Source organism: Notolabrus celidotus, chromosome 18 (assembly GCF_009762535.1).
Source record: "Notolabrus celidotus isolate fNotCel1 chromosome 18, fNotCel1.pri, whole genome shotgun sequence".
Lineage (NCBI taxonomy): Eukaryota > Metazoa > Chordata > Actinopteri > Labriformes > Labridae > Notolabrus > Notolabrus celidotus.
Genome location: NC_048289.1, coordinates 7,288,991 through 7,314,770, shown reverse-complemented (window position 1 = coordinate 7,314,770; position 25,780 = coordinate 7,288,991). Strand labels below are relative to the sequence as shown.

Sequence of the window (25,780 nt, the reverse complement as noted above, 5' to 3'; positions counted from 1 at the left end):
AACTGTTTTCTTTGTGCTGTCTCCAAACTGGGATTATTTCACCTCATCCAAACGCACTGACTTGTTCTACCTGCTTCCTCTGAGATCTCCTTCACTTTGTCTATCTGTACTTTTATTACGTAAAAAGAAAAACGTTGCCAAACACTTTGATTTAAATTCTGAGCCTGTCCTTTGGAGAAAAATAAGGCTCTTTTAATCCACACGCTTTGATCGGGCTTATTTGCAGGAAATTACTTTTGCATACATTATTCTGCATCCAGCTGAAGCGATGCACAGAGGCTGTTCCAAAAAGTTCTCCACCTGCACCTACTGACGTTCAGACCAATGACAAGTCTCTGTATGTGTGCAAGTTCTTGGCCCTGAAGCTGATTCAGATTAATATTTATCTTGAGGGCAAAGCAGCTGGCAGCAGTGTGGATTAATGCAGATTATTTAGTGATCACATCAGTCTCAGATTTTCTCTCTACTGTGCAGATCAGATTCAGCGGATTTTACCCCCGTCTGGATCTTGAGCTCTGATTACTTCTCCTCTGTTCCTTTCAGGGTGCGAGTCCGCTACCAGAAGAGGCAGAAGCTGCAGTTTGAAACAAAGCTGGGGATGAACTCGCCGTTCTGATGTGTGCAGCGACAAGGAGTCGCCCTGTACACTCTGGAAACCTGGGATTAGCAGGGTACGAACACTTCAGAACCCTCTGTTCTCACTTCAACCCAACAGCACTGCAGCCATCAAGTGGAGCGCCTGAATGTCACTGTTGGGGCTAGAACTCCTGATGTTCAAACTGAAGGGCAGGAAAAGGAGAAGTCCAAAGCACTCATCTCCATCGAACAGAAAAAAGCCCAAAAAAAGGCAACTTTTAATCGTCTGGTTTCAGTTTTAAAGGCATGAGGAATGTTTGCTGAAGCTGTTAATGCTTCCTCACTGTCACGTCTGAGGGGTCCCACACAGCTCACATAAAGCCCCTCTCTTTTAAAGGATACTTCTGTTAACTGTCTTTTGGTTTTACACACTGAAACACACATCTTATGATTTTAATCAATCCAGCACTCATTTACTTTTACATCAGATCAGCCTGTCGTTGTTTAAAGGGGAAAATGAAAACTGTGGAGCTCCAAAGTGTTCAGTATTAAACACATGAATAAGTCAAAGACGACTTTGTGAATACATTTTATAAAATACAAACACAGAACAAGAATTTGGGGAATAATTTAAGAAATAATGATGCATGATAGTGTCATTAAGTCTCCAATTTCACTCCACGATTCCACTGCAAACGAGTGCGCTGCGCTCTGTCTCCAACTTGTTGCTTATTGTTTACAGAGAGATGCTTCTGGGACAGCTCAGATGCAACACAGCTCTCTCTGTGGAAACACAAGCATTGACTAGAGTGGGCACAGACCAGCTCTGGAGCGTGCAGTGAACATGTTTGCTGTGAAATCAATTGGTTACTTCTCAGCCAATCCCATGCTCCCTTTCTCTCGAGGTGCATCTGAAAATTTGCTCCCATTTACTGTGAATTTCAACCATCTGCTTCCCTGCACAGAGTGTACAAAGATACCTATCAGGGTGGAATTTTTTTTTCTGGCACCACAACCCTTTTCCCTCTTTATTTAAAAACTGCATTTAAAGCAAGCTGTGGTGTGTTTTTAAGTAAATAAACATTGTGGGGCGTCGGTTTGATCGAAAAGACTCCTAAAGTTAAGACCACAAGTGAAGCAGCGGAGGTGGGCAAGGCATTTCTAGGCAAACTGGATGCTTGTCAGTGGGTCCGCAGTGTTAAAAAAGCAAACCCAACAACTGTAGCGACTTCAGTCCCGTTAGTGAATGCAACAAACACATCTCAGTAATTCTAAATCGACCAATAAGAAGCTGGAGTTGTATATAAACAGAAGACATAAACAGACTTCTGCTTTATTCACATATTTTAATACATACAAATAAATAAAGCAGTTATATTAGATGCTGCTGAACTCAGGTGGTTCAAAAAATGATATTTAGAGAAAATCATAAACCTGAGTCTGTAAAGGACTGGCCGTCTGTTTCTGTGTTAACAAAAAATAGCTCCCAAGGTTCAAATTGGCTTTTAAATTTAATGAATAACAGTTAGTTAGTACGGCGGCCTCCTTCGTTTTTATTATTTGCAGCTTTAATACTTAAGAAAAAGGCTAAAGTTCAAGTTTAACGTGCACTTTCTCGCCTTAGCAGCCAGAGGTACCTGACAGGAGAGAGGCAGGACAGGAGACAACTCTACAATAAATGATTGAAATGTCAATATGGAATAAAAACAGGTATTAACTGTAACGAGGGGAGACATCTGCATTGAAATGTTATGTTATAGCAGTTTAAAAGACGATAAAATTGTCATTTTATTTAATTATTGCTCATACTTTAATGTATTTTAAGTCATGTATTTAGTTTGTTTTAATACTGAACACACGGGGGCTCCACATCAAACTTGAATTCTGTAGATTGCGAGTGTGACACTACCTCCAAAGTAACGTAATGAAGTTTCTCTAGAGCCTTCTTCAACCTATCTGTTGTTCACACACATTTTCATCCTCACCGTGGTCGCCTGAAACCCACACTTTCATTATTTTACTGTTTTTAGCAACAAACGTCCGTTTTGTTGTTGAATTCCAGCGCCAAGCCGAGGTCAGACCTGCTGTAAAGACGGATAGATTTAAATCTTTAAGTTTTATACGTCTACTTTAAAACACACACACTGTATATTACACATCTGTCTAACTGAAGAATGTGCCAGCATGCTACTTTGAACTCACACAGGAGCATTTGAATCAGGTCCGTCGTTCAGCGGTGGACGTACTGAACATACAATCATGTTAAACTCTGCGTGTGTCTGCACGCCGGAGTCTTCTGAAAGGTGCTTCATATCATTCAGTTGCCTTCCTCCTCAGCCTGTTGAGCTCTTGACACCACAGCAGGCAGGAGCTCAGGATACTGGTTTATTTTTAATTATTATTTCAAGTTTATTTTAGAAGAACTCAGCAGATTGTTTTTATAAATCTCCCCAAATTTCATGTTTGATCAGCCGACCAGCATATTCCAGAGATTGAGATTTCTTTGCTGATCATCGTCACCTCTGTCATTGTTAACAAACCAGCCTTCTGTGTGGTGTTGTCGTTCTTTCACATGGATAGAGTTTTGTTTTTGCTGCTGTGTACGAAGAGGACGAGAGCTTCAGCTGATTACTGCTGAGCTCTTACATCAACAAATCCAAAACAATCATCGTCAGTACAGCCAGGAGACCCAACTGCCAAGAATGTATTATAGCCCAATTTTTATTGATACTGTAATGTAAATTATACAAACTGTAATTTTTCTTATGTTTTCAGATTTTATTTAAGTGGAAATCAACTCACGTTTATGTATTACACACCACATGTTTCAATCCCAGTGAAAACAACGTAGTGATCCCTGCTTACAATAATTTGCATTCAATTAAACGACCACAAAGAGACTGACACGGTGAACCCTCAGCTGAGTTTACAAGAATCTCACCTTGATGTAAGTCCACTCGTGTTGTTTAAGGGTGTTTCTGGTATGTTTTATATTTTAATTCACATTATTTTTATATATTTTTGACGTTCTTCTTTTTTAATGAATGGGATTGTTTGAGTCCTCGATAAAGAAAGTTTTAAAATTGCTCCTGTCGATTGCTTTAGCCAGCTGCAGCAAACCTTGCAATAACGACTGCAACTTAACCCTTGAATGAATCTGATCAAAGTACCAGTTCTTGTTTTTACCATGTTGAAGCTCACATTGTTATTGTTTCCTCTTATTTATTTTAGAAAGATTCCTATTTAAATCAGGTTTTGTTAAGAACTTAGACTTGTGCATCATTTGCTCCTGTTATATGATATTTAAGCACAAACTCCCCCAGTAAGTTTGCAGCTCTGTGCAGTTTGCTCTTGTTTTGCATCTGATAGTGGAGCTGAGCTGTCAGCATCCCCACTCTCTGCTGCACAGAGCTGCACCGTGACTGATATAAATCCTGATTCTGACCATCATAGTTACATCAAAGTAACATTGACAGACTTGATGCACATATTTATTATTTTGAGGTCTTCAGGAGGTGGAAATTTCATGATGATTTGATATTTTCAGTGGATGTTAACTTAGCAGTCTGCCTCAGAAGACCGAGCAGCCTGTTTTTTGTTGCTGGTTGAAGCAATCAACTGGAGCATTTCTTAATTAAGACAAAAAAAAAGGTTTCAAAAGTGTTTGAAATACAGGAAACACTCTTTAAGTGAATCTTAAGATGGCAGGGGTTAAATTTCACAAATGTAATAACAACTGAAATACAAGGATCATTGTATCCTGAACTTTTTTGAAAACATTACAATTAAAACAGACTGTTTATTTTTTAAAGCTAAAACATTTAGATGCTTCTCAGCCAAAAAAGTGATCAAATGATTTAGGGCCTGTGTCCACTAACAGTGTTTTCTTTGCACTGGCAGCACCCATGACTCCAGCTTCCCCTAGCAGCACCAGTAGCCTTCTTCATAATTTTTATTTAATGAAAATGTACAAAGAAAACATAAAATGGTTTAATTCACATCGTAGAATTAGCAGCAGCTATAGACCTTCAAAATATTAGTAATATGAGGTTAATTTGTCTTTAATACAGACCTCTGCCAATGTTGTTGACAGAGTGTATAACAGAAGTCCCGCCCCTTCTTGATTTTGATTGGTCAGTGATGGAAAAGTGACAGTGACGAGCGTGGTGATGTTCCAAAAGTTGAACTATTTTCAAATTGTTTGTATGGCAAATGGGCGCTGCCTCCACAAAAGACGCTGCTAGTGGACACAGATCCTAACTTGTTCCTACCCCTGTTTTAATTTCTGATAGTGTGGAGGTTTTAAAGGCTTTGGGGCCACATTTAAATGCTTGTTCCAACACAAGATTTACAGCCAAGGTAAATGACTGTTATCAATGAGGAAAAAATTAACTATATTTTACAGGATGTGAAAGACAAAGATTGTGACCTCAGTATCTTTAATATCCTGGCTTCAGTCCTGTTTAACCTGTGCTCACTTTTGTCTGTGCACCTGTTTTAATATTTCCAAAGCTACAGATGCTCTCTTGAATTCTTTGTTTAAAGCTGGGGTGTATGTGAAGAAGCACAATGTGGTTCTCTGGTATTATGGCACTAAAGTTCTCTTAATCACTCTCTGGTTCGATAAGATAGTCGGCATGAAACTACTGAAGATGGTTCAAAGACAAAACTTTAAATGCAAGGAACTTTTTCTATTTTTTTAGCTTGCCCTTGTTCTATAATTTTATGGTTTTATGTCATGCCAAACATGGACAATGCTGCATGAAAATGATCCAGTGAATGCTCTGTCTCGTCCTATAGTTCCATTCAAACACAAGTGGACTCATAAAGCATGGACTGTATGTCACCAGGCCTGCGGTCAAACCTGCAGACTTGATGCAGACACTTGATGCAGGAACTGAGACCTCCAACAGTGGATTTGTACGGTGGGGGTGATGGACTATGATACGGTCGTTCACGAGATACATAAATGTATATTTTGTATTTTTCAAAGTGTCTATGTTCAGGACTTTTGACAGATTTGTTTCTGTATTGATTGTCATCTTAATAAATATGTTCTTTTATTCACAAGGTGTTTGAGTCAATGTCTTGCAAACAGTGATACAACACAGTATAGGAAGAAAATGTGTGTAGTGGACTGTGATAGATTTAATTGAATTTGAGTTTATTTGATTAGGACACTGCACATTAATCAACATTTCAGTATATTTCAATGTAAATATGCCGGAATTAGAATAATAGCTAAATGTAATCCTTAGTCCTAAGGCACGTACTTACATCAAACAAAAACAAGTTTTAAAACTACAGGAGGTCACAAGACAAGACACTAGACAAAATGACGTAAACATGACACTTTTGTGACATTATAAAACCAGGATGGAAGGTGAGGCCAAAGTCCCTTGGAGTGGGCATCAAATGAGGAAACAGATATTATTCATGAGTACATGGCTGGTTAATTGTTTCTAAAGGTACAGTAGTTCTTAAGCTCCCTGATATGAGCTGGTAATTTGTTCCGGGAATGTGTGTCTCTTAACAGACACTAACATTTGACTGAATTTGGTTTTAGGTCTCAGTACATCACAATCTCCCCTACTTTGTGCTCTAGTATTTATCATGTTATGCAGATATAATAATGATAAGCTTAATTCGTACAGCACCATTCAAAATCCTGGTTAGGATTTTGGGATGGCACCAATAATGGCCAAATAGATTTCAAGGGGGTCCATGCCTATCTTCTAAACATGCCCCTGTCCCCAGCTCTTACATATTGCCCATATCCAAAAGTGTTTTTGAACTGGGATGTTTATGTGTCTTTCTGCCAAGAAGTTTGGCAATTGATTTTAACACAGGACCTAATGTAATTCACTAGGCTTTTGGAGCTAGTTTAAAGTGGAAGGGTCAATCATTTATTAATATAACGGCATGTTGTCTTGAAGAAGACTTGAAAGAAGCAATTGAGACCATTAACTTGGTGAAAAAATCAGCACTTATAAAATTAAACAAGTGAGAAGGAGGGTTAATTTGTCATAGACTCCCATACAATCAAAGTTCATTTTCCACCTGCTGGCCATTAAAAATGATGCAGTTAAAATAAGCTTATATATTCACTTTGAGACCATGTGGCTGCATCCATTTTTTACTTACAGCCTGAATTAAGCTTAAATAAAACAATTACACATTTAAATCAGGTTTTATACATTTTACTACTCCATTCTCTGGACGAGTGTCAAAATTTTAAAGATATATTTAAATGTGATCATAAATTCATGTTTCACTCGAGTAAAACTGCTGATTTGAAACACTTGTGTGAGTGAATCTGTCGTGGAAGATGCCCCCTCGTGTCCCACTTCGTGATTCACTGCAGCTGCTAACGGAGCATCTACTGACACACATGTTAAGTTGTTAGAACACAGGCGGACTACATCCGGTGGACCTTTCAAAGTAAAAGCAGGAATAAACCATTCGGTCCGGTTTTCTTATTTAATTAAGTCTATATAAAGGTTTTGTGAAGGGGGTAGTTCATTATTAAACGCAAAGTGGTTGTTTCACGTTGTAACAAGTAATATTAAGGAACATGTATGGTTTTAACGGTGAATGAAAATGTAGTTTCCGGTGTGTTTGCAGTGACTCCAGTGAGCTTGATAGTTGTTGCAGTCAGGGTCGACTTCAGAGAGGGCGAGGGGTCTGTAAGTGTCACAGTGCATGTTTGTTTTTCTGTTCATTTTGAACTATGTTATACTTCATAAATACTCGGTATATTCGGTGTATAAACGCGTCCTTACGAGGCTTGATGGCCGAATGTCTGACTGGCTGCATGTGTCCACCAGCAGCTAGCTGATGTTAGCATGCCTAGAGGAGAAAGTGTGTTTGCGGTCGTTTTGACAGCTCGTCAGACTTAGTCAAATCAATGCTGACCACTAAGAGGATCTAACCGGTTAAACTTGTTCTGAGTTCACAAGATAATTCATCCATAATTTGACGGTATTGAATGAAGAGAAAACGAAGGTTGTTATTTCCAGACAGTCGCAGTTTTTCGTTTATTTGGTGTCGTGACGCGACATGAAGCCAAACCCTTTCTGAAAATATCAACATTTAAGAGTGATTGGCTTTTTCTCCACGAAAACTTTAAACTCTAACATTACTGTTCAGACTTTGAATATATACATTTAAGATCTTTCATTCGGGGTTGTTTCGGCTCGGATATGTTATCTCTTTAGATACTAAAACACTTAAAACATCTGAACACTGTAAACCACTGAAGACTCCTGTGACAGATCACATACATGTGCAATACTTTGATTTCTGGTGCAATACCTAATAACCAGGTGCAATGTTGTAACTTGTTCCATAACATATTTTATTATTATATTCATCTACTACATGTGCACTCTGGCTGAGGCTAATTTAACTTATTCCATGTCTTTAAAAGTACTTCTATACATTTCTTTGTACAGATAGTATTTTTATTTTTATTTAGAATTGTTGGATTTGTGTTTAGGTTTATATATTTATTGTCCTTACTGTATTGTTAAGTACCAGTGTTCCATGAAAATGCAAGAAAGGGCGATTTTACTGCTTTTTTTCCTGTCTAGACCACATTGGTCCTGGTCCTGAACCAAAACCACAATAACTCGACTTTTCAAATCTGGTTTAAATGAATCTAGAGGGACTACAGACTCTTAAGGCACACTTACAACATCTGAACAGTATCAGGATGCTGAAGTTATTTGCAGCTTCCGATTCAGCTGTTTAAGGCTGGGAAACAAGGTCATGATCCCAAACCTCTAAACCGAGACTTGTCAGACCTGGTCTAGATTATCTAAGACAGTCTACAAACTTCTTAAGAAACAGTGTCAGATTTGTGAACCCTTTATTCTATTTGTGAAAATGTAAGAAAGGGCGATTTTACTGTTTTTTTTTTCCTGTCTACACCACATTGGACCAGGTCCTGACCCAAAAGCACAATTACTAGACTTTTCAAATCTGGTTTAAATGAATCTAGAGGGACTGTAGACTCTTAAGGCACAGTTTCAGAGTTGTGAAACCTTTATTCTGTGGTCAAGAAAGAAAAAAATAAATGAAATCGTCCTTTTTGATTTTCACACATAGAGCTAAGGGTTCACAAATCTGAAACTGTGTTATAAGAGGTCTGCAGACTCTCTTAGATAATCTAGTCCAGTCCTGAAAAGTCTTGTTGTAGTGGTTTTATATGAGGACCGTACTTCCTTAACCTTTTCATCACAGCTTAAGCAGAAGCTGTGGATATGATGCTCATCACTCACCATGTCAGATTTAGAAGCGGTCTCCCACATGAAAATCAGACCACATGACACTCAAATTGAGCTAAATTGAAGACAGTGATCGGTATGATGTTTTAATGTAGGTCTGCTTTGCACAATGTTGTTTTGCATATTATTACCACGGTGAAGAACTGTTAAAGCAAGTAAGTCTGTCATGATTTCTAATGCTTTGCTCTCCACAAATTGACATCAAAATGCCAAATATGACTGAGTTGCTGCCATGTAGTGACTTGAAATGCTGAACTTTCCTCCCCCTCTACCTCTCTGTCAGTAGTTTGATCTTGGATGTAAACAAAAAAAAAAGCAGAGCGGGATCGGAGAGGATTTGTGTCTTTTTGTCACGATTCTTCCGAGATGGACGTGGGAGTGTCCAAGTCCCATGTGTTTCTCAACTACAGCCCCAGAGCCCTCTTCTCCCAGTGAGACACGCATCTGCATGGTGGTGCCGTGTGCTCCTCGGGGTCCTGCCTGGTCCCAATACTCTTCACTGTTGGCTTACCTCCAGTGCGCTCATTCTGTTGGTGTGCGAGCTGTTGTTTTGGCAGTGTGACCTTAAAAGTCCTCAGAAAGAATTGGAAGCGAGTGTTCAGTGATTAATGGAAGTCTGGAGGTCGCCCAACTACAGTAAATGGTATTCAGTGTGTGCAATAGCAGCTTTCGGCGCATACCGTGCTGCAGTCGAAGTCGGGCTGCTGCAGTTTGGCTTGGTGCTTTCATAAGAAGGGCAGTGCTGTGTATGTGCGTACTACACTAAATGTTTCATCATTTAGGGAGCTGTTGCTTGTGCACGTCTTTGCAGGCTCATGATTGTGGCAACTGATGTGGTCTGAACAGTGAAAGGCTACATTGTAAGAATCCCAGGAGTCATCTGAGTGCTATTATCAAGAAGAACAAGAAGATATTTTTAAACCTGGACTATCACACAACTAAACAGTGTGAGATTAAGAACAAGCATCTTCTTAGTTTTGCCCCTGGGACAGATCGAATCACTTCAAGTTCCTTTGAAGATCTCATGTATCCGCACAGCCGACCGTATGAATGATCTACTGTTTTGAATTCAGGCTGGCTTCTGCTTTGAGTTTTGTGCTGCATGATGGTTCAGCTGCCCAACAACAACAACAACAACAACAACAACAACAACAACAACAACAACAACAACAACACACTGTGGATAGTACATGACGACAGCTAATACACTCTGAATCCAGGAAAAAACTTCACTTTGATCCCAAACAGACACAAGAGCTGATTTGTTGTGATGGGGATTTAAAACACAGGACTCTGCAGAATGTGTATTAAAGGGGGATTTGGGTATTTTTGAACTTGGGACACATTTGAACAAACTTTAGGGTGTAAATCACTAACACATGCTGAAGAGTTTGAACCGCTGCAGTAGATTGCTTCAGCTGACTGTCATGGCTAAATTAATATAAGATACTTGGAAAGCTCTCAGTGTGGAAACTCTCATCCCGATCATGCCCTGCTGATGCGTTACATAACCCGCACCTCCTGGCCTCCAAATCCCCACCACCATTGCAACCTTCAACAGGCCGAGGCTCTGTTCATGCAAGCTTGCCAGGCTTTAACAATGCCGATATGACCTTCTCTACCACATGACCCCCAAAGGGCTACCACAACTTGTAAACACAGAGAGGTTATCAATGAGAGCCAGGGCAGAACAGGGTTATTAAGAGGCGGCTGCTTCATCAGTGTTTTAAATTTGGCCCACTTCGCGGCAGTGTCGTAGTCGAGTCACAAAACTTCAAATCCTAGTTGAGTCTGAGTCCATGTCAGCAGAGATAAACCTGAGTCCAGTCCAAGTAGAGTCCCTGTTAAGCCTGGTTTATACTTCTGAGTCGAATCGACGGCATAGCCTAAAGGGCTGGGCAATGATTTTCGGATATTCGAATATTCGTTCACTAAGTACAAATCTAAGAGTTACTGCAAATATTTTCTCATTTTAAAAGTAAAAATTGTGATTTATTATCAAATAGTATTTTGGCTTGAAATGCCGATCTCTAGTAGCCTATGCGCGTAAGTCTGCGTAGCTCCCGTACCTACCCATGCATGTAGCCAACGCGCATCTCCAATTGTCGCACACCGAAGCCCTGTGATTGGTCTGCTGGGCTGCATTGTATTTCCTGCATTTACAGCACTTCTGGGATCCCCGCATATCGCCGTGCATTTAATCTCCTCAGTGAACCAAAATAGTGTTCCATGTGGGTTCTGCTGCCAGTGTGTCTTACAGCTAAATTCCACCAGATCCGTGTCCGGTCCATATCCGATCTGTCACGGCACTAGATCTGATAGGTTTCTATTAGGGATGCACCGACCCTACTTTTAGGTCCCGATACCGATATCGATACCTGGGCTTTGGTATCTGCCGAAACTGATACTAGCCGATCCATCGAAACATTACCACTGCACATGTTGCAACTTTCCGGCGGAGTTGTTAGCAAAAGAAGTGAGACATGCAGCTAAACTGCAGAGCCTCTGTAGTTATCCTCCATCATGCTCCGCCGGGCAAAAATGCACAGACCGGTCGTCGCTGATGACGTAGGAGACACACATGGCTGTTGTAAACACAGAAACGCATAGAACTGAGATGAATAGATCTGCCATATGGAGCGGCACTATATATCGGCCCCTTGTCACCGATATCCAATCTAGCTTTTTGAGTCCGATCTAGCCGATATCCGATACTAGGATTGGATCGGTGCATCCCTGGTTTCTATTCTAGTCAATGTGTTAACTTCCACTGAATCCGCTCCGTTGCCTTCCGGCTGCATCTCTGATCTGGCATGTCGCAGCCCTCCGGATCAGAAACGCAAGACCGGATGGATGCCGGAGCACGACACATTAATCTGCACAGAGCAGATGGAGCGGAGCCAGGCCTGGAGTCAACAGGTCAGAGGTTTTCAGAGGTCGATAAAGACAACATGGATGAGGACTCTGTGATGTAATTGTAGTGTAACTGGTTAACTCCGGTAAAATTAAAAGTTTGACAGATTTTTCATCGTATTGTAAATGTAAATCGGTTTCAAATATCGGTCATCGATCTCGTGAACTATTAATTCTCTGTATTGATGCTGAAACACTAATATTATTCATCCCCTAATCTAAACTGTAGATTGTATGAACCTGGATTGTAGGCAGCTTGCTAACAGTAACCTGTTAACTTCAGAAGCTTTCTTACTTTTCTGGGTGCATCCTTGACTCAAGCTCATCTCCGTCTTCTCCTCAAAGGATCTTTAACACATCAACATGCTGCTCTGCTCTCGCTGACATGCAAGTAAACACATGATGCTCCAAACTGAGTTAAAAGTCGAGTCACAAGTCTTGAGAATCAGGACTTTAAGCTCTGAGTCATGAGTTCAAACCAACACATAAAATACTAACCTATCTTAACCTGATGTATGAGCTGTTTTTAAAAAAGGTGCATGTCTTTTAAGATCATGTCTGTGATGCAGTCAGACACTTCAAATACCATCCTGAGCCTGACAGTGAAACAAACACAAGAACTCTTAGTGCTCTTTGATCCATTGCACTTACTGGAACCATTACAGCTGGTGTCCTGACCGCTGGCTGAAGAAGTCTACTGCAGCTATCCTCAAACTTTAAACATCTCATTTAGAAACAGACACAAGGCCCAGGTGTGAAGTACCAAAGTAACCCTTTAAGTTTCCGGTCGTTTGGAAACAGTCCATGTTTGATATTTTGGCTGGAAAGAGACATGTGTCACGTGTGTGTGTAGGTGGAGCCTCCCACTGGGTGCACAGCGTGTCATGGACGCACTGAAGGAAGGCCAGATGAGCAGCCTAAGCTCGGGTAAGATGGTGGCTCTGGCCGCAGGGCTGTCTGTCGGCGCCACAGTGGGCTACATCGTCTACCGCCATATAAGCAGTCCCACCAGCTGTGAGTACCTGAGGAGGAGTTACTGTGCCTCTGTCAACATTTCTACATGATATGATCATATATTTATTTTTAAAAGCTGTTTACGACAGAGTCTCTGTTTTCTCCATGACCAGGTGAGGGACCCGACACTGAGGTATCCAAGATGTCCCTTCCTGTAGAAGTCTACAGGAACATTTCCAGATACCAGGCCAAGTTTTTAGACATGGTGAGCAGACTTGTCATCTTATTTCTTTGGACCTTTACGTTGAATATCACATGCCTTCTCTTCAAACACACACTTGCTGACATTCTCCCATAAAAAGCAAGGTCCAGTTTACAGATCTTGCAGGCAGCTCTTTTCTTTGTAGCATTGAGGATAAAACACTCTTTTTTTTTTAAGAGACTTAAAGTCTGACAGAAAGGTTTGTATGTCATTGAAAACACTTGTTATATTTCCTGTCAGGTTAACATAGTCTCATATAAGGCTGATCATTAATGAGCACAGGGTTTGATAAGAGGTGCATCATTTATATTTCCCGTAACTGAATAAATAATTCAATAACGAGGCATTTTACTGGAAAATCGATCCGTAATGCTTCAGGACACAGCTCGATTTTTTAAATTTATACCACTTGATTGTGGTGCATCGTTCGCCGCTGTGTTGCTCTGTTTTGTTTGCCTGTCATGTCCTGGTAGCTGTTTTATACGTGCTACACGCAGCAGAGCTAGTAATGACGTGAGATGTCTCACTCCTCAGCCTGGCAGAGCAAACAGAGAGCATTACAGAGAGCAGAGGAAAGTTACTCTGCTCCCAGAGAGGCCTGTGACCTTAAGCTTGACCAACAAGCCTCAGCTTAATCTCACAAGTCCAGACACAAAGACTGAGATGTCTGTGGAGACACAGGCAACTATGTGAATACTTCATTTCCATCCCAGTAGCCATTTACATCGATGCTTATCTTTCTTTAAAAATGTGTCTCTGTTAAGCTTTGCTCCGTCATTTCTGTGGTTTCATTCTTGATGAAGTTCCAGAAACTCCTCCTTAAGTGAGGCTTTATTTATTGGTGTCCTGGGAGCATGCAGTCTTCGTAGAGTGTGTTTTGTACATCCAGCTACTTACAGAGTGTTTGAAACAGATCCTCTCAGAGAGCCTCACTCTCCGCTCCCCTTCTCTCTCTCTCTCTCTCTCTCTCTCTCTCTCTCTCTCTCTCTCTCTCTCTCTCTCTCTCTCTCTCTCTCTCTCTCTTTCAGGTGACCCAGAAGTCTGGAGCTCATGTCCAGGTTCTGTCAGACTCAGGAGAGCACACGTCCGTGTGTTTCATGCTGAAGGGCTCCAAAGAGCAGGTCCTGCTGGCCCGCTGTGTGCTGGAGAACCTGGTGACTGAATGTGAGCCTGTGACCGAGGCTTTGGAGGTTCCTCAGACCGCTTTAGGGCGGATAATAGGTAACTGGAATGACTGAAGCCAGCTTCATCCTGGAGCTTATTGAGTTGACTCAATAAGGCAGGATGTTGTTGATGAGTTCTCCTCTGTCTCACTGTTTCATCTCTCTGCACCAACGTCATCGTTCTTCTTTCACTTCATTATTTTGTCTGTTTACACTCGTGACTCTTTCACATACAGAGCGCTCTGACAGGGAGAACACATCTTACAGGGCAGAAAAAACAAACAAACATGATAGAATTTCTGTGATGAGGAGATGCAGACGTGGCCCTGATTGTCGAAACCATTGATTTTCAAGGCTGACCGGTTCTGACACCTTTTATCTGCCAATTCAGGCTATAATCAATATGCTTAGAACACGAAGTCTGACTCCAGCCTTTGCTTTACAGGTCTTATATGTGCTAAAATAACATCATGATGCTTATTAGAAAAATTCTTAGTCGGGTCTGTCCTCACAGCCTGCTGACACATGATAGGTCAATAGTTCTCAGACTACGAATGCACCACAAAAACAACCCAGAGCACTTCCCATCTTAACAAGCACCATACGTATGTGATTAAAAAACACAGAGTCCTGTCAAGGGAGGAAAAAATATATCCAATCAATTCAAGATTTTGTTTCATTATTTAGATTTAACTGCATATTTTTGTAAAATGCGTTTCATTGTTGGAGGACTTCCACGGGACCTCCACCAGATACGTGTCCGGTCCGTCTCTGATCCGCTGCAGTCCGGCTCCGTGCTCTCTCGTCTGTCAACACCCACCGGTTGCGTTTTCGCAACGTAGCACAGAGCAGAACCGCCGGACAGCTAGAGTCATGTGACTGAGGTTTTCCAACGGAAATTACTGAATCAAGGATCTAATGATAACACAGAGTGTTTTATTCTGAAAATTAACCGAATGTTTTTATTTTGCTTTGTTGCCTGACTTCCTGTCCCGCTCCATCTGCTCTGTGCTGATTGATGCCTCATGCTCCGGCATCCGGCAAAAATAGAAGTCTTGTGTATCTGATCCATTGCGTTCCGACCTGCCGGATCATAGACGCAGCTGGAATACAACAGGGTGGATCCAGTGGAAGTTAACACATTGACTAGAATAGAAACCTATCAGATCCAGTGCAGTGATGGATTGGAGACGAAACGGACACAGATCTGATGGAATTTAGCCGTTAGGTTCGTCGTTACTTTCATCCATATTTTGCTTGTATTCTATTTGTAGCTTCTTTAGACAATAAGTTACTAACTGCTCACCTTCCTCCACCTCAGTCAGCCTTTAACTCTTCTTGCATATTCTCACTTTCCCCCTTCCTTAGTTTTACCTCTACATATCTGTATTCTTCTCTTTGTTTGCACCTGCACTCTTCTACGATTGTGTCCTCGTGCTGCTGCAGCAAAGCTCTGGGGATCAAAAAAGCTTCTTCAGCTTTTCAGAGATGTATTTGCTTTTAAGCAAAGGCACACGTTCCCCTGAATGCTGCCTGCATGCTGCCCTGTGTCTTTTAGGAGTGTGAGCTCTGCACATCTATTTCAGACTTAACTCTACTGTTGCAAGATGCAGTGTGCGCATGATGTTTTGGAGATAAGTTGCCTGACCAAGTCTGACCTTCTGCACATCTGTACATGAATAAGTGCACAGATTCGCTCCATTTTAGAAGTCAAACACAATGGAAACAATTCCAGGATCAACACATTCTTGCACTGAGGAAGTTGTTGGAGAAATGGAGTGGGGACGGTGCTGAAAGTGTGCTCCATCCACTGGTTGTCAGTCTCTTGAGCTGGCTACAGAGTTTTGTCAGTCAGTTACTATTTTAATTTGAGATTAAGCAAAACAGTAACCTCCTTGCATGTTGCTTACACCCCTGACATCTGGTAGTTACAAACTTAAGCTCTCAGGTGTGACGACTGGAGGTAACAGTCAATACTGCCCACAATGCATAGCCACATATGTGAACAATTATCCCCATGATGCAGCTGGTTGTGTACACGAACATGAAGTTTCAAAGGTCAGATTCTTGCCTTGTATTTCTACCTCACTAAGGTAGCCCTCCTTTGTGGATTTGTGTCTTGCAGGTCGTGGAGGAGAGAGTTTGAAACTGATCACCAGGACCACGGGGGTTAAGGTGTTTTGTCCCAAAGAGAAAGCCCACGTTCCCGGGGCAAACGGCAGCATGACGATCACAGGGACCAGAGATGAGGTGAAACAGGCCAAAGTGAGTTGAATTAAATTATTTGGATCAACCATGTGACATCAGCGCTCTGCAGAATAAATCTAACTTCTTCTTTGGGATGTGTTTGCAGGAGTTGATTCTAGAAAAGGTCAGAGAGGACACGATGGTGAGGATGAAGATCTCACAGTCCTCTGCCCAGCGAAAGAAACGTGGTCACACGGCTGTGAACCAGAGACCAGAGGAGACAGAGACTGAAGTACCCGTAGGCTTGAACAACAACGGCCCCTACGTGCAGACGGAGAAAAACGGGCTCATTCATACGCACAGGACCCCTGTAGAAGAAGCAGATGATATCTTTGGAAAGATGGAGGAGCTGCAGATCATCAATAAGGCGACGGAGCAGGAGGAGAGCATGTCCACAGACTCCATCTCTGAAATTTCTAAGTTTGAAAGTAAAAAAAACACTCTGCAGCTCCCTGACTGAAATCCATGGTCGTATTATTCATGCTTGACAAACTGTATGTTACATTTTATTATCATTTCTTAGTTCCCAGCCCGGATCTCAGCTTTCAGCCTGACGAGCACCTTGAGGTTTACGTTTCTGCTTACGAGAACCCGAACCACTTCTGGATCCAGATTCTTGGCGTTCGCTCCCTGCAGCTGGACAAACTGACGGAGGAGATGAACCGCTTCTACAGCAGCGGCAGCCCCACTGTAAGGACAAATCTGATGCTCGGTTTTCATCACTCATTCAGCCCAATCACAACAAGATTTCAAACATAGAATATAAAGTATTTTCAAATCCAGAAAGAAGCAGCTCCCATTACTCCGAGGGTCTGTACTATGAAGCTTGGCTTTTGAATATCGGAGTAACTTGAGGGTTAATAAGACAAACACATCACACTGCTCATGCTCAGTAGGCCAGCAATGTTGTGGACCTGCTTTTGAGGTATTAACACACCCCAGCTCCACACTCCGGTGTTTGTGATGGCAGTCAATGTTACAGATCCCCCATGGGAGTAGAAAAGTGTAAGTGTGTAAGAAGAGGGTGAGGGGGTGGTTTGAGAAAGTAGGAGTCATCAATGTGTGGGGCTAAAGTAGAACATCATGGTCTGTGATGTAAACTTGAAGAAAAATTTCTCTTGGTAACTGCACCCGCTGACCCTCTTTATATCATGGTTCCAGGAACAGAAGGTGGAGACGGTTGTGGTCGGGGATATCGTGGCGGCTCCGTACAGAGACCACAGCACATGGAACCGGGCGAGGGTGCTGGGAGTCCTCAGCTCTGGACTGGTGGACCTCTACTATGTGGACTTTGGAGACAACGGGGAGCTGCCCAGAGACGGCCTCTGCCGGATGAGGTTAGAAAGTAGATTTAATGTTCAACAGAGAAACGCCTGCTGCTCCTCTGTTTGTGACATTAGCTTTGTTTGGCCTTAGTTAAGATGTTTGTGTTCTTTAATCTCTTTATATGTACGTTGTTTTCGTTGGACTGGACTTTGGTATGAGACGTGTCCTGGTTTCTGTTTGTACTACGTTTGTAGTAGAGATGAGCGCGTTCAGTCTACTAAATTATTTACCATCGTCACACTCACTAGTCAGCACCAGAGTCACTAGTCAGCAAAACAAATTCTTATTTTTTTAACCATGGGTCCGAAATGCAGATCATCAGGTGATAAGCTGTAGCACAGCCATCTGCCACTAGAGAAAGCTGTAGCTCCTGTTAATATCTGCTGTCATAACGTTGTAATGCTCTGCTACCTTGATGTAAACAAGCACAGATGAGGGATGTCACCTCATCTGGTTTGAGAAAGTAAGAGTTATCAGTGTGTAGGGTTAAAGTAGAAAGTAGAACATCCAGCTCTGTGATGTAAAATGAAAGAATGAAAAGTGTCTCTCTTGACCCTCTTGACATCATGGTTTCCAGGAGCAGAGGGTGGAAACAGTTGTGGTCGGAGATATCGTGGCAGCTCCATACCAAGCTTATGGCACATTTTAGCTCAGTGTGGTTTGTCAGTATGTTGATCTAGTAAATGGAGATGTAGGCGGTGTCTGATTAAACTGGAGTATATCCACTCCACCAGAGTAATCAGTAACCAGCACAGGCATGAGGATGTTAACCTGCAAGGAGGGGCTGGCTCTGCTAGCTGTAGCAACACTATGCAAACCAGTTTTTGGCAGCAGTCTGTGATCCCATGTTTAGCTGTGTTAGATAAATTGTGCTCAGTTTGGACTGAGTGTTTTTCCTTACCTTGACTACAGTCTGTTGGAATATACATTTCCATGAAACGACCAGAAAATGAGTTGATTCAGAACATTCCTGTTTATCTTCTGTTCTTGAACACAGAACTGATACTAAGACCCATTAGCTGCAAGGAAATCACAAGAGAATCAGTTTCCTTTCAGGTTCATACTGCTGAAGTAAGCCAGAGTGAGGCCTCTGTGGAACTTACTGTTTACAGTGAAACTGAGACTCACCACAAACAAACGGATGTGTCCTACTGTGGGGATGTTATGAACCAAGAATGACAATCTTCCTTTGCTGACATTTGTGAAAGGAGGTTCATTTTGCTCTATGTTTGCAAAGTCACTTGACTGGAAGTCGTTTATCGCGAACCATTTAGATCTCTGAGTGGTTGGTGATCGTTCTCAGAGGTATACATAATGGGATGATAACCGATTGATTCTGAGATTGTGTGTTGCTAAGAGTTTTCTGAAAACCCCAGCCCTGTTTGAAGAGCTTTTGATTATGAAGTTAAACAGTAACAGGACATGAAGACGGGGACACAGAGCAATCTTGATTTAAACTGATAGAAATAAAGCCAGTCTAGCAGAAGAGCCAGTGGGTTCATTGTACTTTGCAGCGGGCCTCAGTAGCCACAGGTTCCAGTTATTTTTGTCTTTCTACGTTTGATTCATTGGATGTTGTTTAATAAAAGCATCCACATATTAACAGCTTCTGCTTTTGCTGCATTAACATTTCAGGAGCGACTTCCTCAGCTTGCCATTCCAAGCTATTGAGTGCAGCTTAGCAGGAGTGAGACCAAAAGGTAAAGCTGTCGTCTTCATAGCTTCATCTCATGGAGAGAGATGTATCCTCCTGAAACCTTCATTCATTTGTTTCTCTGTTGGTCATCAGGTGATGTTTGGACCGAAGCCGCTCTGGATGACTTTGAGGAGCTGACGTTCTGTGCCTGTTGGAGACCCCTGCAGGCCAAACTGTGCAGCTACTCACACTCAGACATCTCCTCCTGGCCCAGCGTCAGGCTCTACGACAGCAGTGAGGGCAAGGTGCGCTCACTTTTTACTTTTTATCCACCTGTATGGTTGGTTTCTCCTCCTGGATGCTGTTCCCTTGCTCACAACACTCTTCTGTCGCAGACCGTAGATATCGGTGAGGAGCTCGTACGGCGGGGTCATGCTGTCGGCTTCCAGGAGGTGGTGAACGGGAGGACTGAGGGGGAAAATCTGGGCTGTCTGCAGAGGATGCTGGTGAGATTTATGCGCACTGGTTTAATATTCTAAAACATCTGACCCACATTTAATGACAATCCATGAGGCTTTAAGACGTTTCACTGAAGACCACATCAAAGCCAGAGGGATTCATATTCTTAAGATCGTAAATTATTTGACATGTCAAAGAACTTTTGCAACTATCACTCGGTTTAACAAACCATACAGTAATGCCTCTATGGTCACTACAAACATCGACACTGAAGATGCTGTTAACTAAGCCAAAGGGTAATCCTAAGAAGAACGTTTTGTTCAGTCCAAGCTGCATCGTGTCATGTCTTTCAGGCACTGTAGGTTATCAGGATTGTCTAAATCATTGATGACAGACGGTGATCTCATACGGATAAAAGAAAAGCAGAAGAAAGAGGCCAGTGGGGATTCAAATAAATACAGTACATGTCATTAAGTCAAATTTGAGTTTCCAGGGGCCTCATGTACAAAGGATGCGTACGCACAAAAACGGGGCTTATGCTCTTTGTCACCACAAAAGTTTGGATGTATCAGGAGTGAAATGACTGTGGAAATGTGCTGTGCCTCACGCCAAATTCATCGCTGGCGTACGCACGTTTCTACAGCTGTTGATCTTTTTGCACAGATTCATACATCTGGATATTTTTGTGCGTACGACTGTTCTGGATTTGAGCGTACGCCATGTTTCAGTAGGAAATCCATGCAAGTCTTTGTACATGAGGCCCCAGGTGTCTACACCCCCCTTGTCTTTTGATTTGTAGAGTCCTGAAACTGTGAAACATATATCCAGTAATGAGTCAGAGAGTATACAGGGACGTTGATGTCTTCATTAAAGAGTTTTTTTAAACCTCACAGCAAGAAAGGTTCAAATTCAGGAGTCAAAAATACTTAAAATCACTTTTCAAATAGAGCAGATCTTTATCTCCGTCTGACAGGTACAAGGCTTTGGTGTTTTTGTGTTTTCCCCAAGAGTCAGCTTTATAAATGCAGAAGACAGATCGATATGAGAGAGCAGAAACATTCATAAAAGTGTGATCACACCTCAGATATTCAAACTATATTAAAACATACACACTTCAAATATAAAGGAAACTGCACAAATTCACATCTTTCATGGTAACAATTTAGAACCAGGGAAAAATATTTCTAATGTTTTTCATTTCATCATGAGTAAAAATATGTCGCCTTCTGTGTATTATAGCCGGATGGTTAATCATCGTAACTCTTCAACACTCTTTTATTTCCACGTCTCGTCATTTTGCAGGATGATGTCATTGGAGCTTCATCCGAGCTCAGTCTCTCCTGTATCAGCTTATCAGGTGAGTAAAGGAACAAGACGTGACTCAGTCAGTGCAGGTCTCTCTCTGTGCTGATCTGTTTCAGGTGATGTTGATCAAAGCTGCATGGTAATAGAGTGAAGAGAGGTCTTCTGAGCAGGAATCATCATCATCATCCGCACGACTCACACCTATCAGGAATTATATTCTAAATATCCATAGCAGCATTTTTTCATTCCAAACTGAATTCTCATTGGAGTTATAATTCAAGGTATTCACTGTAACACTCTTAAAAGCAGAAACTGTAAGTGGAGGTCTGACTGCACAGACATTTTATCTGTTTTAATGATCAGTGTGTCAGATGAGACAAACACAGACTCCACAATACCCAACCTATTATCACTACGACATGATGATGTTGAGGAGTTAACGTTTGGACTGTAGATATCTGAAATGTGCATTTAAGCTCAGAAGAACAGAATCTGTATCCAGTTTTGATATTTCATATTGAAAGAGCTCGCCATACATGTGGTGATCTCTGTCAGTACTTCATATACACTGAGTCACAGCTTTGCCCACATAGGCCCAGCTAAAATGATTCACAGTGTTCAGTCAGCAGCCGGAATGACCCACACAACAAACCGCACTCATCCAGATGCTTTTGTTCTAAACCCACAACTTTTTCTCCCCTCCTACAATCCCTTTTTGTCGAGCTCATCGTGCGCAGTCGTGATGAAACAGCTGCAGGCAGCTCCCTCTCAGAACGGGAGGAACTCTGCTTTTTATGTTGTCAGACATTTGAACACAATCTGAGCCTGTGGTTTGCATGAACAAGCAGCTTAGTGAAGCATCCTTTAAGAAATGCAAAAACAGGGCAGGTTCAACATGAGCGGAATCCTCCTTTAACTTGCATGCTTCGTGTGATTATTGCGAGAACTGAAAGCATTAGTGGGCACAAGTTCCTCTTGCACACATGATCTGGGATTATTGTAATCCATGTTTCCTCTGATTTGTCACGGGAGGCACTGCAATGCTGGATCCTGGACACTTTAACTGAGATTAAAACGCTCAAGTTGTTGGTTTAGTGATTGTTATTTGATGCATAAGCTGAGTGTCTTTTCTTTTTGTGCCTCAGAAGCTGCCTCCATCTCAGGAAGTGTTGACGACGGTGCTGAGGAGGAGCTGCTCTGACACCAAAGACACACATTCGATTAAAGGTTTGGTTTTCTGTCTTTGTGGCGGACCACGTTTTCTTTAAAGAATACATATATGAACCTAATGTTTGTCTCCTCCACTAGCACTGACCATCCCACTCCTCAGCATCAGTTCATGAGATGAAGGGGGGCGTGTCCTTGTCTGACCCAAACTCAACCACATAGATCCTCATCAAGAAGCCTTACCTACTTGAAGCGCAGGCGGCAGTTCTTCCAGCCATATATTCACTTTATCGTTGTTACATCAGGTCACAATGAAATGTTCTGTTTGGCCTTCATAATGTTCTGTTGTAGCCGATGCTGCTTTGCTTATCCGTGTTGTTGATTTGTGTCTTATTTTGTGTTGAAGAAATGAAGAGAGGAACAAAAAGAACCGAATGCCAGTATTATTTTTTGAAGAGCACTGTGATATCTATCAGAGAGACCAGAGGGCAGCTGGTACGCTAAAAGGTCTAGTTTATTTCTCCAGATGTATGTACATTGAGATTAAATCGCCTTTGTATGAGGCTGCACAGGTTATTATATTTTGAAAGTGAAACCGTAAAACAATTATTGATTGTTCAGTAAAAAAAGTGACATCATACTGTGTCTTTAATGACGAAGAAAGTGTTAGTTTGTCTTCAGAGGTGTAATAGACTGCACTATATATAATAAAGGATTTATTTTATGTCACAAGAACCGTCTGCATCTCTTCATTTGAGAAAGTGCTCATTATTTAAATGTTTATTTCAGATTGATAATAAATGATGAGGGCTCAATCAGAAAACTTTGAGGTTCAATGTGTAGAAATTATTTTATTTTATTTTAACAACACTAAAAAAAATTTTAAGCTCAAACGAACGTAATTATAGAAGAAAAGAGAAGAGGAAAACAGGTGTCCATGCCAGCCCAAATGATCAGAACAGAGTCCACACTTGAATCGAAGGTCAGAGATTCAGTCCGAGAAACCAAGACCGAGTAAGCTTAAGAGAGGGGGAGGGCTGGAGCACTGCAGCTTTAAAATGAAGGTATATTTTACCTTTGACATTAATCTGATCTGCAGGTCTGAGTGTGCATGCAACAGGTGGTGTTAAATTAAAATAAGTGACTTGAATGTAAAACAAGAACTTGCTTTCAGTTCATTTCCCCGGTTTACATCTGTGTGGTTTTGAAATGAGTCACAACGAAAGTGAAAACAAACTGGCTCCAGCTTTCTCTCTTGTGGTTGTATAAAAAAACATGAGCCCACCAAGGTGCATGCCGGTCCTCTATCTGCCTACTTGCATATCCACAAATCAACAGTGTTACTGACGACCAAACAAAACAGGAAATTAAGTAAAAATGTAATAAACTTAACTATGGGAGCCTTAAGTGGACATGTATCCAGGCATTTTATTCAGTTTTCCTGTGATAACAGAGCAACTTCAGTTGTTTTCTGGAGATCTAGACTTCTTTCTTGTAATCTTCTGATAACTAAGCTGTTTATTTGTGATTACAGGATCTTGTTATCATAAGCTTTTAAATCTCAAGATGATAAGATATATTAACCAGGAGAGCCAGAGGCCTATACTTCAAAGTGAGCTTAACAACTTAGGTTTCTCTTTATCTGTGTTCACTGACCCTGCCTCAGCAGATCATCATGCTTAATAATCTCTGAGAAAACTATGGCATAAGAAAAATATGAAAACCTTAAACACACACTCCAGACTCCAATTAAAACAGCTGTTTGCAAAAATGAGAGAAGAACCTGCAGAAAAAAACGCTGAGAGTTAATGTGCAAATTATGATTTATGTCACTTTCCTATCACTAGTACACGATAGATCCGACTCTAATAACTCCTGTTTATTTCCTAAAACAAACTTATTCCTCTGATTTATTCCTGGGGCCCAAGATTTCAGCTGCAGCCCCGATGGTAAGGATAATTACCGTTAAAGTGATAAGAACTCGTTATTTTAGATAGGGCAAGTTCAAGGTTCCGGTGTAGCCTATTTTAATCCCTGTTGGAGGATGATTATCTGATTGAACCATTAACAATTTTCATTAATATTTTTATTAACAAATGTCCTTCAGGTTATTCTACCTCATCCCCTCTTTCAATCAGCTCACTGAGTTCCACAATCAAGCAAACTGATTGGTCAGTAGACCAAGTTTTCTACAAACTGATCTCTGATCATCAACATAACGTGCTCTGGAGCAGCATAACTTATCATGGTTATCTAAACTATTGAACTAATAAGAAATGAACTACCTTCATGGTGATTAAAACCCAGAAACAACCCTGAGTTTTCCTCTAAGTAAGATGAGACAAAAAGAGACAAAAGCCTTCAATGACTGGAGTCACAAAAACGGCCTCCTACTGAACTCCTCAAAGACAAAGGAAATGATAGTAGATTTCTGAAGATCCAGGCTCTGCCATCAGCTAGTTGAAAAATTGGAGGGGTGGACATCGAGGTGTTGCCAACCTAAATATCTAGGTGTACACCTGGACAACAAGTTGGACTGGTCCCTTAACACAGATGCACTCTGCAGGAAGGGGCAGAGCCGCCTCTTTTTCTCAAGGAGGCTCAGATCCTTGGACATCTACAGTAAGATGCTGCAAGTGTTTTATCAGTCTGTCTATGCTGTGGTCTGCTGGGGAAGCAGTATAAAACACAAGGATGTGAGGCGACTGGACAAACTAGTGAAAAGAGCTGGCACTGTGATTGGAACCAGGTTGGACTCACTGGAGGCTGTGGTGGAGAGATGCACACAGAAGAAGCTAGAGTCCATTCTAAATTACACAGATCATCCACTTCCCAACTTCTTTGTGGACCAGAGAAACAGCAGCAGTGGACGACTCATCTCTCTGCACTGCAGGACTGAGAGATACAGAAAATCATTCATCACCATTAGACTTCATAACTCTCTAGCCAATGGGAGATTATCTGCCAGACACCTGAACTACTTGTTTTACGTGATTTTTATAATTTTATCTGCCAGACACCTGAATTTCCCCCTTCGGAGATGAATAAAGTACATTCTATTCTATTCTATTCTATTCTATTCTATTCTATTCTATCTGGAGGAAAAAAACTGAGATGAACTTGTTACCACAGGGAAACCAGTGTTTTAAGTTTAGATTCAGAGACAATAAGTTGAAATCTAAGAGCCTAGCAGTAAATTAAGTGTTAACATATTAAGGAGTAAATAAAAAGCACTGATGCTTTCGGGCTCTCATACTAAGCAAATCACCAGCAAAATAAAATGTTATTAGAAATCTCATCTAAACAAAGCAAACGCTTAGAACAATCAAACAAACAATATTACTGATTACCACTAAAGTAATTACGCAACATTCTACAAATAGCAACCAAGCTTCTGTAGAGTTGTATTCTGATGTTCTGTATTTTATTCATTCATTTCACTGCAGTCCTCTGTTTTGTTTCTGCGGGTCGATGACCTCCATTT

The 25,780-nt window shown here is 41.4% G+C and overlaps 2 protein-coding genes across 7 annotated transcripts in view; both read left to right on the top strand.

Moving 5' to 3' along the window:
• Window positions 1-5,646, top strand: part of tmem94 (transmembrane protein 94) — a 61,595-nt gene extending 55,949 nt beyond the window's left edge. For 3 of the 6 annotated variants that reach the window (XM_034707757.1, XM_034707756.1, XM_034707755.1), the window contains one exon: window positions 544-1,146. In XM_034707757.1, the coding sequence (XP_034563648.1) occupies window positions 544-616 (73 nt within the window). In that variant the 3' untranslated portion in view covers window positions 617-1,146. Of the gene's footprint in view, window positions 1-543; window positions 3,524-5,376 lie in introns of those variants that run through there. The other 3 variants (XR_004634715.1, XR_004634716.1, XR_004634714.1) reach the window with 2 other exon arrangements.
• A 1,487-nt stretch (window positions 5,647-7,133) lies between these two features.
• tdrkh (tudor and KH domain containing) lies at window positions 7,134-23,031 on the top strand. The gene is made up of 14 exons (XM_034708402.1): window positions 7,134-7,262; window positions 12,631-12,791; window positions 12,905-12,996; window positions 14,022-14,214; window positions 16,282-16,421; window positions 16,510-16,831; window positions 16,927-17,093; window positions 17,565-17,740; window positions 19,365-19,429; window positions 19,519-19,670; window positions 19,761-19,871; window positions 21,127-21,181; window positions 22,275-22,356; window positions 22,438-23,031. Exons 2-13 carry the CDS (start codon window positions 12,662-12,664, stop codon window positions 22,328-22,330), a joined length of 1,659 nt encoding a protein of 552 aa, XP_034564293.1. The 5' UTR covers window positions 7,134-7,262; window positions 12,631-12,661; the 3' UTR covers window positions 22,331-22,356; window positions 22,438-23,031.
• Window positions 23,032-25,780: the final 2,749 nt, after the last annotated feature.